The sequence below is a fragment of the Xyrauchen texanus genome, chromosome 5 (assembly GCF_025860055.1).
Source record: "Xyrauchen texanus isolate HMW12.3.18 chromosome 5, RBS_HiC_50CHRs, whole genome shotgun sequence".
In the NCBI taxonomy this organism is placed as follows: domain Eukaryota; kingdom Metazoa; phylum Chordata; class Actinopteri; order Cypriniformes; family Catostomidae; genus Xyrauchen; species Xyrauchen texanus.
Window position 1 is genome coordinate 9,621,899 of NC_068280.1, and position 17,483 is coordinate 9,639,381.

Below are 17,483 nucleotides of genomic sequence, written 5' to 3' on the forward strand. Positions count from 1 at the left end.
GTTGTTGGAGGTGCAGTCGTAGTTTCCATGGATGTGGTCATGATTGTTGGTGTCACAGTTATGGTTGTTGAAGGGACATTGTTGTCACTGTAGTAAATTCAGTGGTTGTTGATGATGTTGTTATTGGAGAAGTCGTCGTTGTTGGAGGTGAAGTTGTAGTTGTGATTGGAGTAGTCGTCGTTGTTGGAGGTGCAGTTGTAGTTTCCATGGATGTGGTCATGGTTGTTGAAGGTGAAATTGTTGTTGTTGTTGTAGGGGTCATTGTTGTAAATTCAGTGGTTGTTGATTGTGTTGTGATTGGAGAAGTCGTTGTCGTTGGAGGTGCAGTTGTAGTTTCCAAGGATGTGGTCATGGTTGTTGAAGGTGAAGTTGTACGGGTCATTGTCGTCACTGTAGTAAATTCAGTGGTTGTTGATGGTGTTGTGATTGGAGTTGTTGTTGGAGGTGCCGTTGTAGTTTCCAGGGATGTGGTCATGGAGGTTGGTGTCACAGTTATGGTTGATGAAGGTGAAGTTGTAATCACTGTAGTAAATTCAGTGGTGGTTGATGATGTTGTTATTGGAGAAGTCGTCGTTGTTGGAGGTGAAGTTGTAGTTGTGATTGGAGAAGTCGTTGCAGTTTCCAAGGATGTGGTCATGGTTGTTGAAGGTGAAATTGTAGTTGTTGTTGTAGGGGTCATTGTTGTCACTGTAGTAAATTCAGTGGTTGTTGATGGTGTTGTTATTGGAGAAGTCATTGTTGTTGGAGGTGCAGTCGTAGTTTCCATGGATGTGGTCATGGTTGTTGGTGTCACAGTTATGGTTGATGAAGGTGAAGTTGTAGTCACTGTAGTAAATTCAGTCGTTGTTGCTGATGTTGTGATTGGAGAAGTCGTAGTTTCCATGGATGTGGTCATGGTTGTTGAAGGTGAAATTGTTGTTGTTGTTGTAGGAGTGATTGTTGTCACTGTAGTAAATTCAGTGGTTGTTGATGGTGTTGTTGTTGGAGGTGCAGTCGTAGTTTCCATGGATGTTGTCATGGTTGTTGGTGTCACAGTTATGGTTGTTGAAGGTGAAGTTGTAGTCACTGTAGTAAATTCAGTGGTTGTTGTTGATGGTGTTGTTATTGGAGAAGTCATTGTTGTTGGAGGTGCAGTCGTAGTTTCCATGGATGTGGTCATGATTGTTGGTGTCACAGTTATGGTTGTTGAAGGGGACATTGTTGTCACTGTAGTAAATTCAGTGGTTGTTGATGATGTTGTTATTGGAGAAGTCGTCGTTGTTGGAGGTGAAGTTGTAGTTGTGATTGGAGTAGTCGTCGTTGTTGGAGGTGAAGTTGTAGTTGTGATTGGAGTAGTCGTCGTTGTTGGAGGTGCAGTTGTAGTTTCCATGGATGTGGTCATGGTTGTTGAAGGTGAAATTGTTGTTGTTGTTGTAGGGGTCATTGTTGTAAATTCAGTGGTTGTTGATTGTGTTGTGATTGGAGAAGACGTTGTCGTTGGAGGTGCAGTTGTAGTTTCCAAGGATGTGGTCATGGTTGTTGAAGGTGAAGTTGTACGGGTCATTGTCGTCACTGTAGTAAATTCAGTGGTTGTTGATGGTGTTGTGATTGGAGTTGTTGTTGGAGGTGCCGTTGTAGTTTCCAGGGATGTGGTCATGGAGGTTGGTGTCACAGTTATGGTTGATGAAGGTGAAGTTGTAATCACTGTAGTAAATTCAGTGGTGGTTGATGATGTTGTTATTGGAGAAGTCGTCGTTGTTGGAGGTGAAGTTGTAGTTTTGATTGGAGAAGTCGTTGCAGTTTCCAAGGATGTGGTCATGGTTGTTGAAGGTGAAATTGTAGTTGTTGTTGTAGGGGTCATTGTTGTCACTGTAGTAAATTCAGTGGTTGTTGATTGTGTTGTGATTGGAGAAGTTATTGTTGTTGGAGGTGCAGTTGTAGTTTCCAAGGATGTGGTCATGGTTGTTGAAGGTGAAGTTGTAGGGGTCATTGTTGTCACTGTAGTAAATTCAGTGGTTGTTGATGGTGTTGTTGTTGGAGGTGCAGTCGTAGTTTCCATGGATGTTGTCATGGTTGTTGAAGGTGAAGTTGTAGTCACTGTAGTAAATTCAGTGGTTGTTGTTGATGGTGTTGTTATTGGAGAAGTCACTGTTGTTGGAGGTGCAGTCGTAGTTTCCATGGATGTGGTCATGATTGTTGGTGTCACAGTTATGGTTGTTGAAGGGGACATTGTTGTCACTGTAGTAAATTCAGTGGTTGTTGATGATGTTGTTATTGGAGAAGTCGTCGTTGTTGGAGGTGAAGTTGTAGTTGTGATTGGAGTAGTCGTCGTTGTTGGAGGTGAAGTTGTAGTTGTGATTGAGTAGTCGCCGTTGTTGGAGGTGCAGTTGTAGTTTCCATGGATGTGGTCATGGTTGTTGAAGGTGAAATTGTTGTTGTTGTTGTAGGGGTCATTGTTGTAAATTCAGTGGTTGTTGATTGTGTTGTGATTGGAGAAGTCGCTGTCGTTGGAGGTGCAGTTGTAGTTTCCAAGGATGTGGTCATGGTTGTTGAAGGTGAAGTTGTACGGGTCACTGTAGTAAATTCAGTGGTTGTTGATGGTGTTGTGATTGGAGTTGTTGTTGGAGGTGCCGCTGTAGTTTCCAAGGATGTGGTCATGGAGGTTGGTGTCACAGTTATGGTTGATGAAGGTGAAGTTGTAGTCACTGTAGTAAATTCAGTGGTGGTTGATGACGTTGTTATTGGAGAAGTCGCCGTTGTTGGAGGTGTAGTTGTGATTGGAGTAGTCGCTGCAGTTTCCAAGGATGTGGTCATGGTTGTTGAAGGTGAAATTGTATTTGTTGTTGTAGGGGTCATTGTTGTCACTGTAGTAAATTCAGTGGTTGTTGATTGTGTTGTGATTGGAGAAGTCATTGTTGTTGGAGGTGCAGTGGTAGTTTCCAAGCGATGTGGTCATGGTTGTTGAAGGTGAAGTTGTAGGGGTTATTGTTGTCGCTGTAGTAAATTCAGTGGTTGTTGATGGTGTTGTTGTTGGAGGTGCAGTCGTAGTTTCCATGGATGTTGTCATGGTTGTTGGTGTCACAGTTATGGTTGTTGAAGGGGACATTGTTGTCACTGTAGTAAATTCAGTGGTTGTTGATGATGTTGTTATTGGAGAAGTCGCCGTTGTTGGAGGTGAAGTTGTAGTTGTGATTGGAGTAGTCGCCGTTGTTGGAGGTGCAGTTGTAGTTTCCATGGATGTGGTCATGGTTGTTGAAGGTGAAATTGTTGTTGTTGTTGTAGGGGTCATTGTTGTAAATTCAGTGGTTGTTGATTGTGTTGTGATTGGAGAAGTCGTTGTCGTTGGAGGTGCAGTTGTAGTTTCCATGGATGTTGTCATGGTTGTTGGTGTCACAGTTATGGTTGTTGAAGGTGAAGTTGTAGGGGTTATTGTTGTCACTGTAGTAAATTCAGTGGTTGTTGATGGTGTTGTTTTTGGAGGTGCAGTCGTAGTTTCCATGGATGTTGTCATGGTTGTTGGTGTCACAGTTATGGTTGTTGAAGGTGAAGTTGTAGTCACTGTAGTAAATTCAGTGGTTGTTGTTGATGGTGTTGTTATTGGAGAAGTCATTGTTGTTGGAGGTGCAGTTGTAGTTTCCATGGATGTGGTCATGATTGTTGGTGTCACAGTTATGGTTGTTGAAGGGGACATTGTTGTCACTGTAGTAAATTCAGTGGTTGTTGATGATGTTGTTATTGGAGAAGTCGTCGTTGTTGGAGGTGAAGTTGTAGTTGTGATTGGAGTAGTCGTCATTGTTGGAGGTGCAGTTGTAGTTTCCATGGATGTGGTCATGGTTGTTGAAGGTGAAATTGTTGTTGTTGTTGTAGGGGTCATTGTTGTAAATTCAGTGGTTGTTGATTGTGTTGTGATTGGAGAAGTCGTTGTCGTTGGAGGTGCAGTTGTAGTTTCCAAGGATGTGGTCATGGTTGTTGAAGGTGAAGTTGTACGGGTCACTGTAGTAAATTCAGTGGTTGTTGATGGTGTTGTGATTGGAGTTGTTGTTGGAGGTGCCGTTGTAGTTTCCAAGGATGTGGTCATGGAGGTTGGTGTCACAGTTATGGTTGATGAAGGTGAAGTTGTAGTCACTGTAGTAAATTCAGTGGTGGTTGATGACGTTGTTATTGGAGAAGTCGTCGTTGTTGGAGGTGTAGTTGTGATTGGAGTAGTCGTTGCAGTTTCCAAGGATGTGGTCATGGTTGTTGAAGGTGAAATTGTATTTGTTGTTGTAGGGGTCATTGTTGTCACTGTAGTAAATTCAGTGGTTGTTGATTGTGTTGTGATTGGAGAAGTCATTGTTGTTGGAGGTGCAGTGGTAGTTTCCAAGGATGTGGTCATGGTTGTTGAAGGTGAAGTTGTAGGGGTTATTGTTGTCGCTGTAGTAAATTCAGTGGTTGTTGATGGTGTTGTTGTTGGAGGTGCAGTCGTAGTTTCCATGGATGTTGTCATGGTTGTTGGTGTCACAGTTATGGTTGTTGAAGGGGACATTGTTGTCACTGTAGTAAATTCAGTGGTTGTTGATGATGTTGTTATTGGAGAAGTCGTCGTTGTTGGAGGTGAAGTTGTAGTTGTGATTGGAGTAGTCGTCGTTGTTGGAGGTGCAGTTGTAGTTTCCATGGATGTGGTCATGGTTGTTGAAGGTGAAATTGTTGTTGTTGTTGTAGGGGTCATTGTTGTAAATTCAGTGGTTGTTGATTGTGTTGTGATTGGAGAAGTCGTTGTCGTTGGAGGTGCAGTTGTAGTTTCCATGGATGTTGTCATGGTTGTTGGTGTCACAGTTATGGTTGTTGAAGGTGAAGTTGTAGGGGTTATTGTTGTCACTGTAGTAAATTCAGTGGTTGTTGATGGTGTTGTTTTTGGAGGTGCAGTCGTAGTTTCCATGGATGTTGTCATGGTTGTTGGTGTCACAGTTATGGTTGTTGAAGGTGAAGTTGTAGTCACTGTAGTAAATTCAGTGGTTGTTGTTGATGGTGTTGTTATTGGAGAAGTCATTGTTGTTGGAGGTGCAGTCGTAGTTTCCATGGATGTGGTCATGATTGTTGGTGTCACAGTTATGGTTGTTGAAGGGGACATTGTTGTCACTGTAGTAAATTCAGTGGTTGTTGATGATGTTGTTATTGGAGAAGTCGTCGTTGTTGGAGGTGAAGTTGTAGTTGTGATTGGAGTAGTCGTCGTTGTTGGAGGTGAAGTTGTAGTTGTGATTGGAGTAGTCGTCGTTGTTGGAGGTGCAGTTGTAGTTTCCATGGATGTGGTCATGGTTGTTGAAGGTGAAATTGTTGTTGTTGTTGTAGGGGTCATTGTTGTAAATTCAGTGGTTGTTGATTGTGTTGTGATTGGAGAAGTCGTTGTCGTTGGAGGTGCAGTTGTAGTTTCCAAGGATGTGGTCATGGTTGTTGAAGGTGAAGTTGTACGGGTCACTGTAGTAAATTCAGTGGTTGTTGATGGTGTTGTGATTGGAGTTGTTGTTGGAGGTGCCATTGTAGTTTCCAGGGATGTGGTCATGGAGGTTGGTGTCACAGTTATGGTTGATGAAGGTGAAGTTGTAATCACTGTAGTAAATTCAGTGGTGGTTGATGATGTTGTTATTGGAGAAGTCGTCGTTGTTGGAGGTGAAGTTGTAGTTGTGATTGGAGTAGTCGTTGCAGTTTCCAAGGATGTGGTCATGGTTGTTGAAGGTGAAATTGTAGTTGTTGTTGTAGGGGTCATTGTTGTCACTGTAGTAAATTCAGTGGTTGTTGATTGTGTTGTGATTGGAGAAGTTATTGTTGTTGGAGGTGCAGTTGTAGTTTCCAAGGATGTGGTCATGGTTGTTGAAGGTGAAGTTGTAGTTGTTGTTGTAGGGGTCATTGTTGTCACTGTAGTAAATTCAGTGGTTGTTGATGGTGTTGTTATTGGAGAAGTCATTGTTGTTGGAGGTGCAGTCGTAGTTTCCATGGATGTGGTCATGATTGTTGGTGTCACAGTTATGGTTGTTGAAGGGGACATTGTTGTCACTGTAGTAAATTCAGTGGTTGTTGATGATGTTGTTATTGGAGAAGTCGTCGTTGTTGGAGGTGAAGTTGTAGTTGTGATTGGAGTAGTCGTCGTTGTTGGAGGTGAAGTTGTAGTTGTGATTGGAGTAGTCGTCGTTGTTGGAGGTGCAGTTGTAGTTTCCATGGATGTGGTCATGGTTGTTGAAGGTGAAATTGTTGTTGTTGTTGTAGGGGTCATTGTTGTAAATTCAGTGGTTGTTGATTGTGTTGTGATTGGAGAAGTCATTGTTGTTGGAGGTGAAGTTGTAGTTGTGATTGGAGTAGTCGTCGTTGTTGGAGGTGAAGTTGTAGTTGTGATTGGAGTAGTCGTCGTTGTTGGAGGTGCAGTCGTAGTTTCCATAGTTTCCATGGATGTGGTCATGATTGTTGGTGTCACAGTTATGGTTGTTGAAGGGGACATTGTTGTCACTGTAGTAAATTCAGTGGTTGTTGATGATGTTGTTATTGGAGAAGTCGTCGTTGTTGGAGGTGAAGTTGTAGTTGTGATTGGAGTAGTCGTCGTTGTTGGAGGTGAAGTTGTAGTTGTGATTGGAGTAGTCGTCGTTGTTGGAGGTGCAGTTGTAGTTTCCATGGATGTGGTCATGGTTGTTGAAGGTGAAATTGTTGTTGTTGTTGTAGGGGTCATTGTTGTAAATTCAGTGGTTGTTGATTGTGTTGTGATTGGAGAAGTCGTTGTTGTTGGAGGTGCAGTTGTAGTTTCCAAGGATGTGGTCATGGTTGTTGAAGGTGAAGTTGTAGGGGTCATTGTTGTCACTGTAGTAAATTCCGTGGTTGTTGATGGTGTTGTGATTGGAGTTGTTGTTGGAGGTGCCGTTGTAGTTTCCAGGGATGTGGTCATGGAGGTTGGTGTCACAGTTATAGTTGATGAAGGTGAAGTTGTAGTCACTGTAGTAAATTCAGTGGTTGTTGATTGTGTTGTGATTGGAGAAGTCGTCGTTGTTGGAGGTGAAGTTGTAGTTGTGATTGGAGTAGTCGTAGTTTCCAAGGATGTGGTCATGGAGGTTGGTGTCACAGTTATGGTTGATGAAGGTGAAGTTGTAGTCATTGTTGGAGGAGTCATTGTTGTCACTGTAGTAAATTCAGTGGTTGTTGATGGTGTTGTTATTGGAGAAGTCATTGTTGTTGGAGGTGCAGTCGTAGTTTCCATGGATGTGGTCATGGTTGTTGAAAGTGAAGTTGTAGGGGTCATTGTTGTCACTGTAGTAAATTCAGTGGTTGTTGTTGATGGTGTTGTTATTGGAGAAGTCATTGTTGTTTGAGGTGCAGTCGTAGTTTCCATGGATGTGGTCATGATTGTTGGTGTCACAGTTATGGTTGTTGAAGGGGACATTGTTGTCACTGTAGTAAATTCAGTGGTTGTTGATGATGTTGTTATTGGAGAAGTCGTCGTTGTTGGAGGTGAAGTTGTAGTTGTGATTGGAGTAGTCGCCGTTGTTGGAGGTGAAGTTGTAGTTGTGATTGAGTAGTCGTCGTTGTTGGAGGTGCAGTTGTAGTTTCCATGGATGTGGTCATGGTTGTTGAAGGTGAAATTGTTGTTGTTGTTGTAGGGGTCATTGTTGTAAATTCAGTGGTTGTTGATTGTGTTGTGATTGGAGAAGTCGTTGTCGTTGGAGGTGCAGTTGTAGTTTCCATGGATGTTGTCATGGTTGTTGGTGTCACAGTTATGGTTGTTGAAGGTGAAGTTGTAGGGGTTATTGTTGTCACTGTAGTAAATTCAGTGGTTGTTGATGGTGTTGTTTTTGGAGGTGCAGTCGTAGTTTCCATGGATGTTGTCATGGTTGTTGGTGTCACAGTTATGGTTGTTGAAGGTGAAGTTGTAGTCACTGTAGTAAATTCAGTGGTTGTTGATTGTGTTGTGATTGGAGAAGTCATTGTTGTTGGAGGTGCAGTCGTAGTTTCCATGGATGTGGTCATGATTGTTGGTGTCACAGTTATGGTTGTTGAAGGGGACATTGTTGTCACTGTAGTAAATTCAGTGGTTGTTGATGATGTTGTTATTGGAGAAGTCGTCGTTGTTGGAGGTGAAGTTGTAGTTGTGATTGGAGTAGTCGTCGTTGTTGGAGGTGAAGTTGTAGTTGTGATTGGAGTAGTCGTCGTTGTTGGAGGTGCAGTTGTAGTTTCCATGGATGTGGTCATGGTTGTTGAAGGTGAAATTGTTGTTGTTGTAGGGGTCATTGTTGTAAATTCAGTGGTTGTTGATTGTGTTGTGATTGGAGAAGTCGTTGTTGTTGGAGGTGCAGTTGTAGTTTCCAAGGATGTGGTCATGGTTGTTGAAGGTGAAGTTGTAGGGGTCATTGTTGTCACTGTAGTAAATTCAGTGGTTGTTGATGGTGTTGTGATTGGAGAAGTCGTTGTTGTTGGAGGTGCCGTTGTAGTTTCCAGGGATGTGGTCATGGAGGTTGGTGTCATAGTTATAGTTGATGAAGGTGAAGTTGTAGTCACTGTAGTAAATTCAGTGGTTGTTGATTGTGTTGTGATTGGAGGTGCCGTTGTAGTTTCCAGGGATGTGGTCATGGAGGTTGGTGTCACAGTTATGGTTGATGAAGGTGAAGTTGTAGTCACTGTAGTAAATTCAGTGGTTGTTGATGATGTTGTTATTGGAGACGTTGTCGTTGTTGGAGGTGCAGTTGTAGTTTCCATGGATGTGGTCATGGTTGTTGAAGGTGAAATTGTTGTTGTTGTTGTAGGGGTCATTGTTGTCACTGTAGTAAATTCAGTGGTTGTTGATGGTGTTGTGATTGGAGTTGTTGTTGGAGGTGCCGTTGTAGTTTCCAGGGATGTGGTCATGGAGGTTGGTGTCACAGTTATGGTCGATGAAGGTGAAGTTGTAATCACTGTAGGAAATTCAGTGGTGGTTGATGATGTTGTTATTGGAGAAGTCGTCGTTGTTGGAGGTGAAGTTGTAGTTGTGATTGGAGTAGTCATTGTAGTTTCCAAGGATGTGGTCATGGAGGTTGGTGTCACAGTTATGGTTGATGAAGGTGAAGTTGTAGTCACTGTAGTAAATTCAGTGGTGGTTGATGACGTTGTTATTGGAGAAGTCGTCGTTGTTGGAGGTGAAGTTGTAGTTGTGATTGGAGTAGTCGTTGCAGTTTCCAAGGATGTGGTCATGGTTGTTGAAGGTGAAATTGTAGTTGTTGTTGTAGGGGTCATTGTTGTCACTGTAGTAAATTCAGTGGTTGTTGATGGTGTTGTTGTTGTTAGAGGTGCAGTCGTAGTTTCCATGGATGTTGTTATGGTTGTTGGTGTCACAGTTATGGTTGTTGAAGGTGAAGTTGTAGTCACTGAAGTAAATTCAGTGGTTGTTGTTGATGGTGTTGTTATTGGAGAAGTCATTGTTGTTGGAGGTGCAGTAGTAGTTTCCATGGATGTGGTCATGATTGTTGGTGTCACAGTTATGGTTGTTGAAGGGGACATTGTTGTCACTGTAGTAAATTCAGTGGTTGTTGATGATGTTGTTATTGGAGAAGTCGTCGTTGTTGGAGGTGAAGTTGTAGTTGTGATTGGAGTAGTCGTCGTTGTTGGAGGTGAAGTTGTAGTTGTGATTGGAGTAGTCGTCGTTGTTGGAGGTGCAGTTGTAGTTTCCATGGATGTGGTCATGGTTGTTGAAGGTGAAATTGTAGTTGTTGTTGTAGGGGTCATTGTTGTCACTGTAGTAAATTCAGTGGTTGTTGATTGTGTTTTGATTGGAGAAGTCGTTGTTGTTGGAGGTGCAGTTGTAGTTTCCAAGGATGTGGTCATGGTTGTTGAAGGTGAAGTTGTAGGTTTCATTGTTGTCACTGTAGTATATTCAGTGGTTGTTGATGGTGTTGTGATTGGAGTTGTGATTGGAGTAGTCGTTGTAGTTTCCAAGGATGTAGTCATGGAGGTTGGTGTCACTGTTATGGTTGATGAAGGTGAAGTTGTAGTCATTGTTGTAGGGGTCATTGTTATCACTGTAGTAAATTCAGTGGTTGTTGATGGTGTTGTTGTTGGAGGTGCAGTCGTAGTTTCCATGGATGTGGTCATGGTTGTTGGTGTCACAGTTATGGTTGTTGAAGGTGAAGTTGTTGTCACTGTAGTAAATTCAGTGGTTGTTGTTGATGGTGTTGTGATTGGAGAAGTCATTGTTGTTGGAGGTGCAGTCGTAGTTTCCATGGATGTGGTCATGGTTGTTGGTGTCACAGTTATGGTTGTTGAAGGTGAAGTTGTAGGAATCATTGTTGTCACTGTATTAAATTCAGTGGTTGTTGATGGTGTTGTGATTGGAGAAGTCGTTGTTGTTGGAGGTTCCGTTGTAGTTTCCAAGGATGTGGTCATGGTTGTTGGTGTCACAATTATTGTTGTTGAAAGTGAATTTGTAGATGTTGTTGTAGGGGTCTTTGTTGTCATTGTAGTAATTTCATTGGTTGTTGATGATGTTGTGATTGGAGAAGTCGTTGTTGTTGGAGGTTCAGTTGTAGTTTTTATGGATGTAGGCATGGTTGTTTGGGTCAAAGTCATTTTTGAAACCTCAGTTGATGTCGATACTTCAGTGGTTGTTGTTGAGAGTAGTGATGTTGTTGGAGCAGTAGTTATTGTTGTTTCAGGTGCACTCGTAGTTGCTGATGAAGTAGACATGGATGTGGGGGTCACAGTTGTTGTTGTAGGAAATTCAGGTGTTGTCGATGATGGTGTTGTGATTTGAGATGTAGTTGTGGTTGTTGGAGGTGCAGTTGTAGTTGCCGAGGATGTAGATATGGTTGTTGAAGGTGAAGTTGTAGTTTCTGAAGATGTAATTGTTGTAGACAAGTCAGTTGTTGATGGTGGCATTGTGTTTGGAGTAGTACGTGTTGTTACTAAAGGTGCAGTTGTTGTTGTTGTGTCTAAGGATGTAAACAATGTTATAGGGGTCACAGTTGTAGTTGAAAGTTGTTGTGTTGTGGTTTGTGCAGTAGTTTCGCTTTGAGCTGCTGCACTTCCACAAACAGTCCACCATAAGTATACTGTAAAAAAACATTGAATATTACATTTAGTCAGTTAAAATGTAGAGTATAGACTTGCATAAATAGTTTAAAAAAAAAAAAAAAATTCATGAATAAGTGAATAGAATAAAATAATTTACTTACATATGGTGAGGGAAACTGTCTTTCTGCCATATTTGAAAATGAAACACCTCCTAAAATAGAAAATATTTGAATAATAATTTGTTCTAAAAGAAATGCATTTTCATAGTATACATTTGATTAGCTAAAGGGGCTATCTGATTTACAGTACTTATGCTAATTATCTTTCAGATTGTACAGACATAATCTGCTATATTATGTTATTACGTTGTGTTCATCAAAGACATACCTCTCAAGGGCTTTTCACATTTTGCTCAACCCTTGGTTAACTTCTTGTTAAATTTCTTCTTGACACTTATTATTTTGAAAGTGTTTTAGCACTGCTTTGAAACTGGGCTATGAAACCCTGTTTCAGAATAGAGTTTACACCTGTGAGGTTAGCCCCAAATTGTACAGCTAAAATAGTGCATATACCTATAGTGAGAAACAATTCAGTTCCAGAACCCACAAGCAAACAGTGGGACTACACAATTAATGGACAAAAGTTCAAAATCACACAAAATTGTATGATTATTAAACTATGAAAGGCTGCAATTTATATAAATTAATATTCAGCATGCATAACCATTCCTGCTCAACCTGCTTTGAACAGGGGTCTCCGGCATGGGAGGCATTCATGCTAACGAGAACGCTAAAGGCTACAGTCCTTAGAGTCAGTCACTAGTCACCCCTTGAGGCCAGGGGAGTGAGGTTTACACACTGCACAGCTACCTACTAGCTGGCTAGCATTACACTCACCCCCCTAAACCTCACTCCTGTCCAGGTCACAGCACCACTGTGACCAGTCCTGTTCAATCTGCTTCAAGTGGGATTGAATCTGGGGTCTCTGGCATGGGAAGTGGGTTACTAAAGGCTATAGCCCCTAGCTTCAGTCACTAGTGCACCTCTTGAGGCCAGGGGAGTGAAGTTCACACACTGTACAGCTAACTACTGTACAGTTACACTTGCTCATATATTCTGTGTCCTGCTCTTTTCGTGCTCAAATATTATGTGTCCTGCTCGGTTTCTGGGACACGGCTAGCTGACACACAGGGAAGTTGTGTGATTTCTCATTAACTTTGGGACTTTACGTAAAAATTACACAAATGTGTGTTTTCTCTCGCAGTGTTTTTTTATGTTGGTTTCTAACACCTACTACAACATTACATTTTTTTTTTTTTTTTTGTGAATTCTGTTCACCAAACTAAAATATCAATGTAATTATATTTGTGTAATGCCATAAGCAAAAAAGACCCACATCATAACAGCTATCTGGGGTAAATATAAGGGAAATAATAGAACAAGTCAACATTAACATTTTATTTTCAATTAATAATAATAAGACATGTAAAATGTATTATGAGATTCAGTGGGTTTTGTCATCAAAAATGTCCTTCACAAATGACAGTCGGATTCATCATTTATCAGCAGTGCTGGGTAGTAATGGATTACATGTAATCTGTATTATATAATCAGATTAAAAAAATTCAAATTCTAGTAATCCATTAAGGACATTTTCTTTTTTGCATTTAAGCAAAATTGTCAAAATGGTACAACCTTATCCTACTCAAATGTATATGACATCACATAAACTAAAATTAGGTAAGAAGTAATCACAAAGTGATCCAAAAGCAATCAGATTTTATTACCTTGAATATGTAATCCAAGAAGTTGTAACTGACTACAAATTTAGTAATGTCATTTGTAATCAGTTCCAGATTACAAATCAGAACGAATCTACCAGTACTGTTTATCAATTAACACAGAATAATATATAGGCCAAGAATAAAAATAGAACAATAACTTAACTTTACACAAAGTTATTCATCCCATGTTTGTTATTTTATTTTATATTTTTATATTATTTATTTATTGTTATATTTCTACCAATTCTTTTTATTTTATTTTTACCTTCATTTTATGTAGTCTATCACTTTATCCATGTCATAAAAAATGTTGACTCAACTTCACTTAATCAAGTTATCATTTTGCTTTGAGACGTTTGAATTGCATTGATAAAAATTAACATTCCTTTAAAATAAATAAGTTTGTTGAGACAACAAAATAATCAAAAAAAATTATTGTTTTTCTTTACTACTATAGTAAATTATAAGTATATTTATGTGACATACATATGTAGTATGTGAAATAGCCTCTGAATGACAATTTGCAATGAAAATACAGTATTAGCAATATTTGGTTGAGGAGGTGCCACATAGAAGACACACAAACCAGTTATGGTGACAATTATTAAACATCAAGTAAAGAAATAAGGTCTTAGCATAACCAGCTATTAACTAACAGTGATGGGGGGACAACAACAGAATTTTTTTCTAAATAAAATACAATTAAATTAAACAAGTCTGTAACACTAACTTTATTTATTCATGCTGGGAACTGGCAAATCTTACTTCATTGAACTTTGTTAGTTGAGTTGAGATGGCATATAGCCTATGTTTGTTAATTCAGCCAAAGTACAAGTTGATAGAATGACAACATGTTGATGCAATGGAAAATAAAGCACGTCATGCACTGGAAAGTTTTGAAGGCTGAATGTTGTCAACTCAGGAATGCATTTTGATACAAATAAACGTCCAAATATTTTTTTTAGCAGTGTTCTTATTTTCTAGATTTTTGTCTATTTTAATATTCTATTATGGTTTGGTAATATTGTAAATGCCAGAATCATGCCATTGAAGCTTTGTTGGCTTTGTTGACATTTCTGCAGATTACTTCACGCCACAAGATGGCGACTCAACTGAGCGTCTTTTGTAGGCAATGCTTAACAGGAAGTGGGTAGGGAATCGCTCACTCAATTGATTTCTAAAAAAAACACAGAGTTGTTCACAAAGTGAGTGAAAACGCATTTAGTTGTAACCCCCTGTGGCAAATATATGCATAATTTATATTTGCAAATTTTCACATGCAAAGAAAAGAGCTTTGCGTCCAACTCTTGTTACCACAGGTTTGCCAGTAGTGGCAAATTGCCCATTTTTTCATATATTATTTAGGTAGCCTGCGAGTTAAGCATGTACATGATGGTGATGCATCATTCAATATATTATTATAGCACAATTTATTAATTGTAGCACTTCCAATTTATGGTAGGTAACTTGTTTAGATGTTATAAGAATATAAGAAAATTTTTACTTTTGAAATGTATTCCACTACAGATTAAAGAATACATAATGTAAAATGTCATTTGTAACATATTCCATTAGATTACTCAAGGTCAATAATGTATTCTAAATACTTTGGATAACTTCAGCACTGTTAGGTTTTTTCACTTGTTTGGACTATAAAATCTTTGCAAGTACAGTAAGACAAAATACACATTTAAAAAACACATTCTCTAAAAAAACAAAATATCTTATGCAGTGTTGTTTCTAAAACAAGATAAGTCTAATTGAGCTTGTTTTAAGGATTTTTAGATATTTTTACAGGAAAACAATCCAAAAATGATTATCGAGAATACTATTTTTGCCCTAATATCAAAGGTCTTTCTAGAAAAAAAAAAAAAAAGAAATTATGCTCCAATGTGAATTGTCTTGATATAAAAATCGTGATCTAACATGTGACTATAAAATGGCTAGTATTTTTAAGTTTGGGTAAAGTTGACAATTTACACAAGGTTTATTTCTATTTCTTCTGCTCCGAACTTACTTCAGACTTACATCTCTGTCTGCTCATATGAATTTAACACATCTAGGGCTGGACTGGGAAGAGAAATCGGCCTGGGATTTTACATAGCATCTGGCCCAAACTAGGGCGGTGGCGATTTGTGGTCCGTTTTGCATAAGGCAGCAGCTCATTTTAGCTTATCACGTTCCGTTTCGTGACCGACCCACCGGCCCACTCAGTTCTCCCAATTGCCAGTCCGCCCCTGATCGGCCCCAAAGTGCGTCGGCTCACCGGGAAAATACCCGGTATGCCAGATTACAAGTCCAGCCCTGAACAGTCATAAGAAAGTGTTTCACCCCTGTTCAAATGCACGTTGTATCGCATTTTTATGAATCATTTTTCCATCTGAAATGAATAAATATTAAATGAAACAAATTACAATAAAATGCAAAATAATCTTTACAGTAATCAAAATACTTTTGAATGTAACTGTATTCTAATTACCAATTATTTAAATTGTAACTGTGACTTAATACAGTTTCTTATATTTTGTATTTTAAATACGTAATCCCGTATTTGACTTTTTTTTAAATATCTGAATATTTGAAATTCTTATATTTGAATTAGCCTATTTTGAATATTTGAAATATTTGACTTATATCGATATTTGCCATGAAAGGCCCCAAATAAAAATAATTTATATTATATATAATGTTTAAATAATTATAATAAATCAAATGCATTACATTATTATGGTAGACGAATATAAAGCATTAATTAGTCAATACAAAAAGTGATTTTAGAAGGCAACATGCCTACACGGTCCACAGTCATCCATTTTGCAATTAAATTCGCAAATCTATCTGAGGTAGACTTTTTCTAGTTGTTTTCTAAGGACAGATACACATGGGTTTTGAGGCCGGTTTATACTTTGGTTGCGTCGGGAAAAGTTGCGCTTCGTCCAGCTTGTGTTTGAACGCAAGAACGTTCAATAGCCTATACTATATGGTTTTCATGTAATTAATTGCACTCAATTAACGCGTTAAATCGACAATCCTAACACACACACATGGACATTAATGAAAAGGATGCCATAATGTCGTGCAAACTTATAATAGAAACAGCCTTGAATTCTCTGATAAAAGCGTCTGCTAAATAACTAAATATAAATGTAAATTATTTCAAATTGATTGATTCCGTTCAATTAGCCATTTAGGTTAGGCCTGATGGATAGGTTACTTGAGTTTAAATTTACATCTAATTCATGGAATTATCAACTCCATGAATTACAATAATTTTCAAATTAATAATAATATGACCAACAACAGCAAGGCAAAACGTTCTGCCCCAACTGAATGGTCCATACACCAAGGGTGATGTAACGTTTTCACTTCTAAATAAAAGCATTTTTTCCCTCCACAAATACAAATGAATGTAAGTGCCCACAAATCCCCCATTAACAAATAGATATAAAACTCTTCATTTGCAAAATAATAACAAAATTCACGCAGTCTATCACTATTACCCAATAAAAAGCAGATCATGTAACCTCAAAACTGTTAGAGTAAACCAAACTAATCAGCGATGGTGTTCATATGAATTTTCAAATTTAAGAAGGGCACTGCCATTCAAAAAATATACTGAGATGAGAAGGGGGTTGAAAGAGGACAACCCGATTGTCTTGTCCAATTTTTCCCTAGTCTTAAATAAAGAATTATAGGCTAGATTTGACCATAAACTCAAACTGTTAAGTTGCGAGTCACCTACCTTTTTTCGCCGTTCGAAGTCATAACCATGTACATCAAACTCTATTGCAATAATCTCTGTGATTTGTCTTAGTTCAAAGGTAACAGACTGAAAATATTTTTTTTGGCGATTGTATATCAAAGGTGTGTTGACGTTGTAGGGTGTGGTAACAGGTGTAATTTGGTGGCCGATCCCTAAATCGCGCAATAGAGTATTATTCCATGTCAACAATAAAGGGTGTAAATACAGTGCTGATAAATGTCAATATGAATGTCAAGAATTCGATGCAGAATAATAAAAGATATTTCGGTTATGACATGTCCGTTCCATGTAATGTTTTATCATTTAAGGTGATGACAGATAGATAGACAGATAGACAGATAGACAGATAGATAGATAGATAGATAGATAGATAGATAGATAGATAGATAGATAGATAGATAGATAGATAGATAGATAGATAGATATCTGTGGTCTGTAGAAATTGGCACTTATTTATTAATAAAGTGTTTGGACGGTTTAAAAAGCTTGTTATGGCACATATAATTAAAAAAAAATTCAAAAGGCTGAACTGTTGCTAACTCTATACAATAGCCTATTCAATCATTTAATTTAAGAGATGGAGTCTTATCTTATTTGATGGGTACATAAGAAGTCTCACTAAATTATGGAGAGAAACAAATATGGAAAAAATGGCATGAATTAAAAGATGGCGATGCTAATAGGCATTAAAAAAACCTATATTATTTTGACCTATATATTTCCTCTCATAGGTATACCATTCATCAAGAGATTACAAGGTTTGAATCACAGAGAATGTGGAAAATATATTACATAATCATCATATTGAAAATAATTTAATTGAATATGATGGAAGCAACTTGCACATCAAGTTGGCTTACCCTCTTTTTTTTTTAAATCACTTATGGGCTAAGGAGTGATGTTATATTTAATGTTTTAAATTTAGCTACAAAGCTGCAAACTAATGTTATGAGATTTTATTTA

General features: G+C 38.7%; 1 protein-coding gene across 1 annotated transcript in view; it reads right to left on the reverse strand.

Moving 5' to 3' along the window:
- LOC127644111 (mucin-17-like) overlaps positions 1-9,975 on the reverse strand; it is a gene marked incomplete at its 3' end in the record, with an annotated part of 36,704 nt that extends 26,729 nt beyond the window's left edge. The window contains 4 exon segments of the mRNA XM_052127133.1: positions 89-2,217; positions 5,428-7,509; positions 7,512-7,851; positions 7,939-9,975. Coding sequence (XP_051983093.1) covers positions 89-2,217; positions 5,428-7,509; positions 7,512-7,851; positions 7,939-9,975 — 6,588 coding nt within the window.
- Between the last annotated feature and the right edge of the window lie 7,508 nt (positions 9,976-17,483).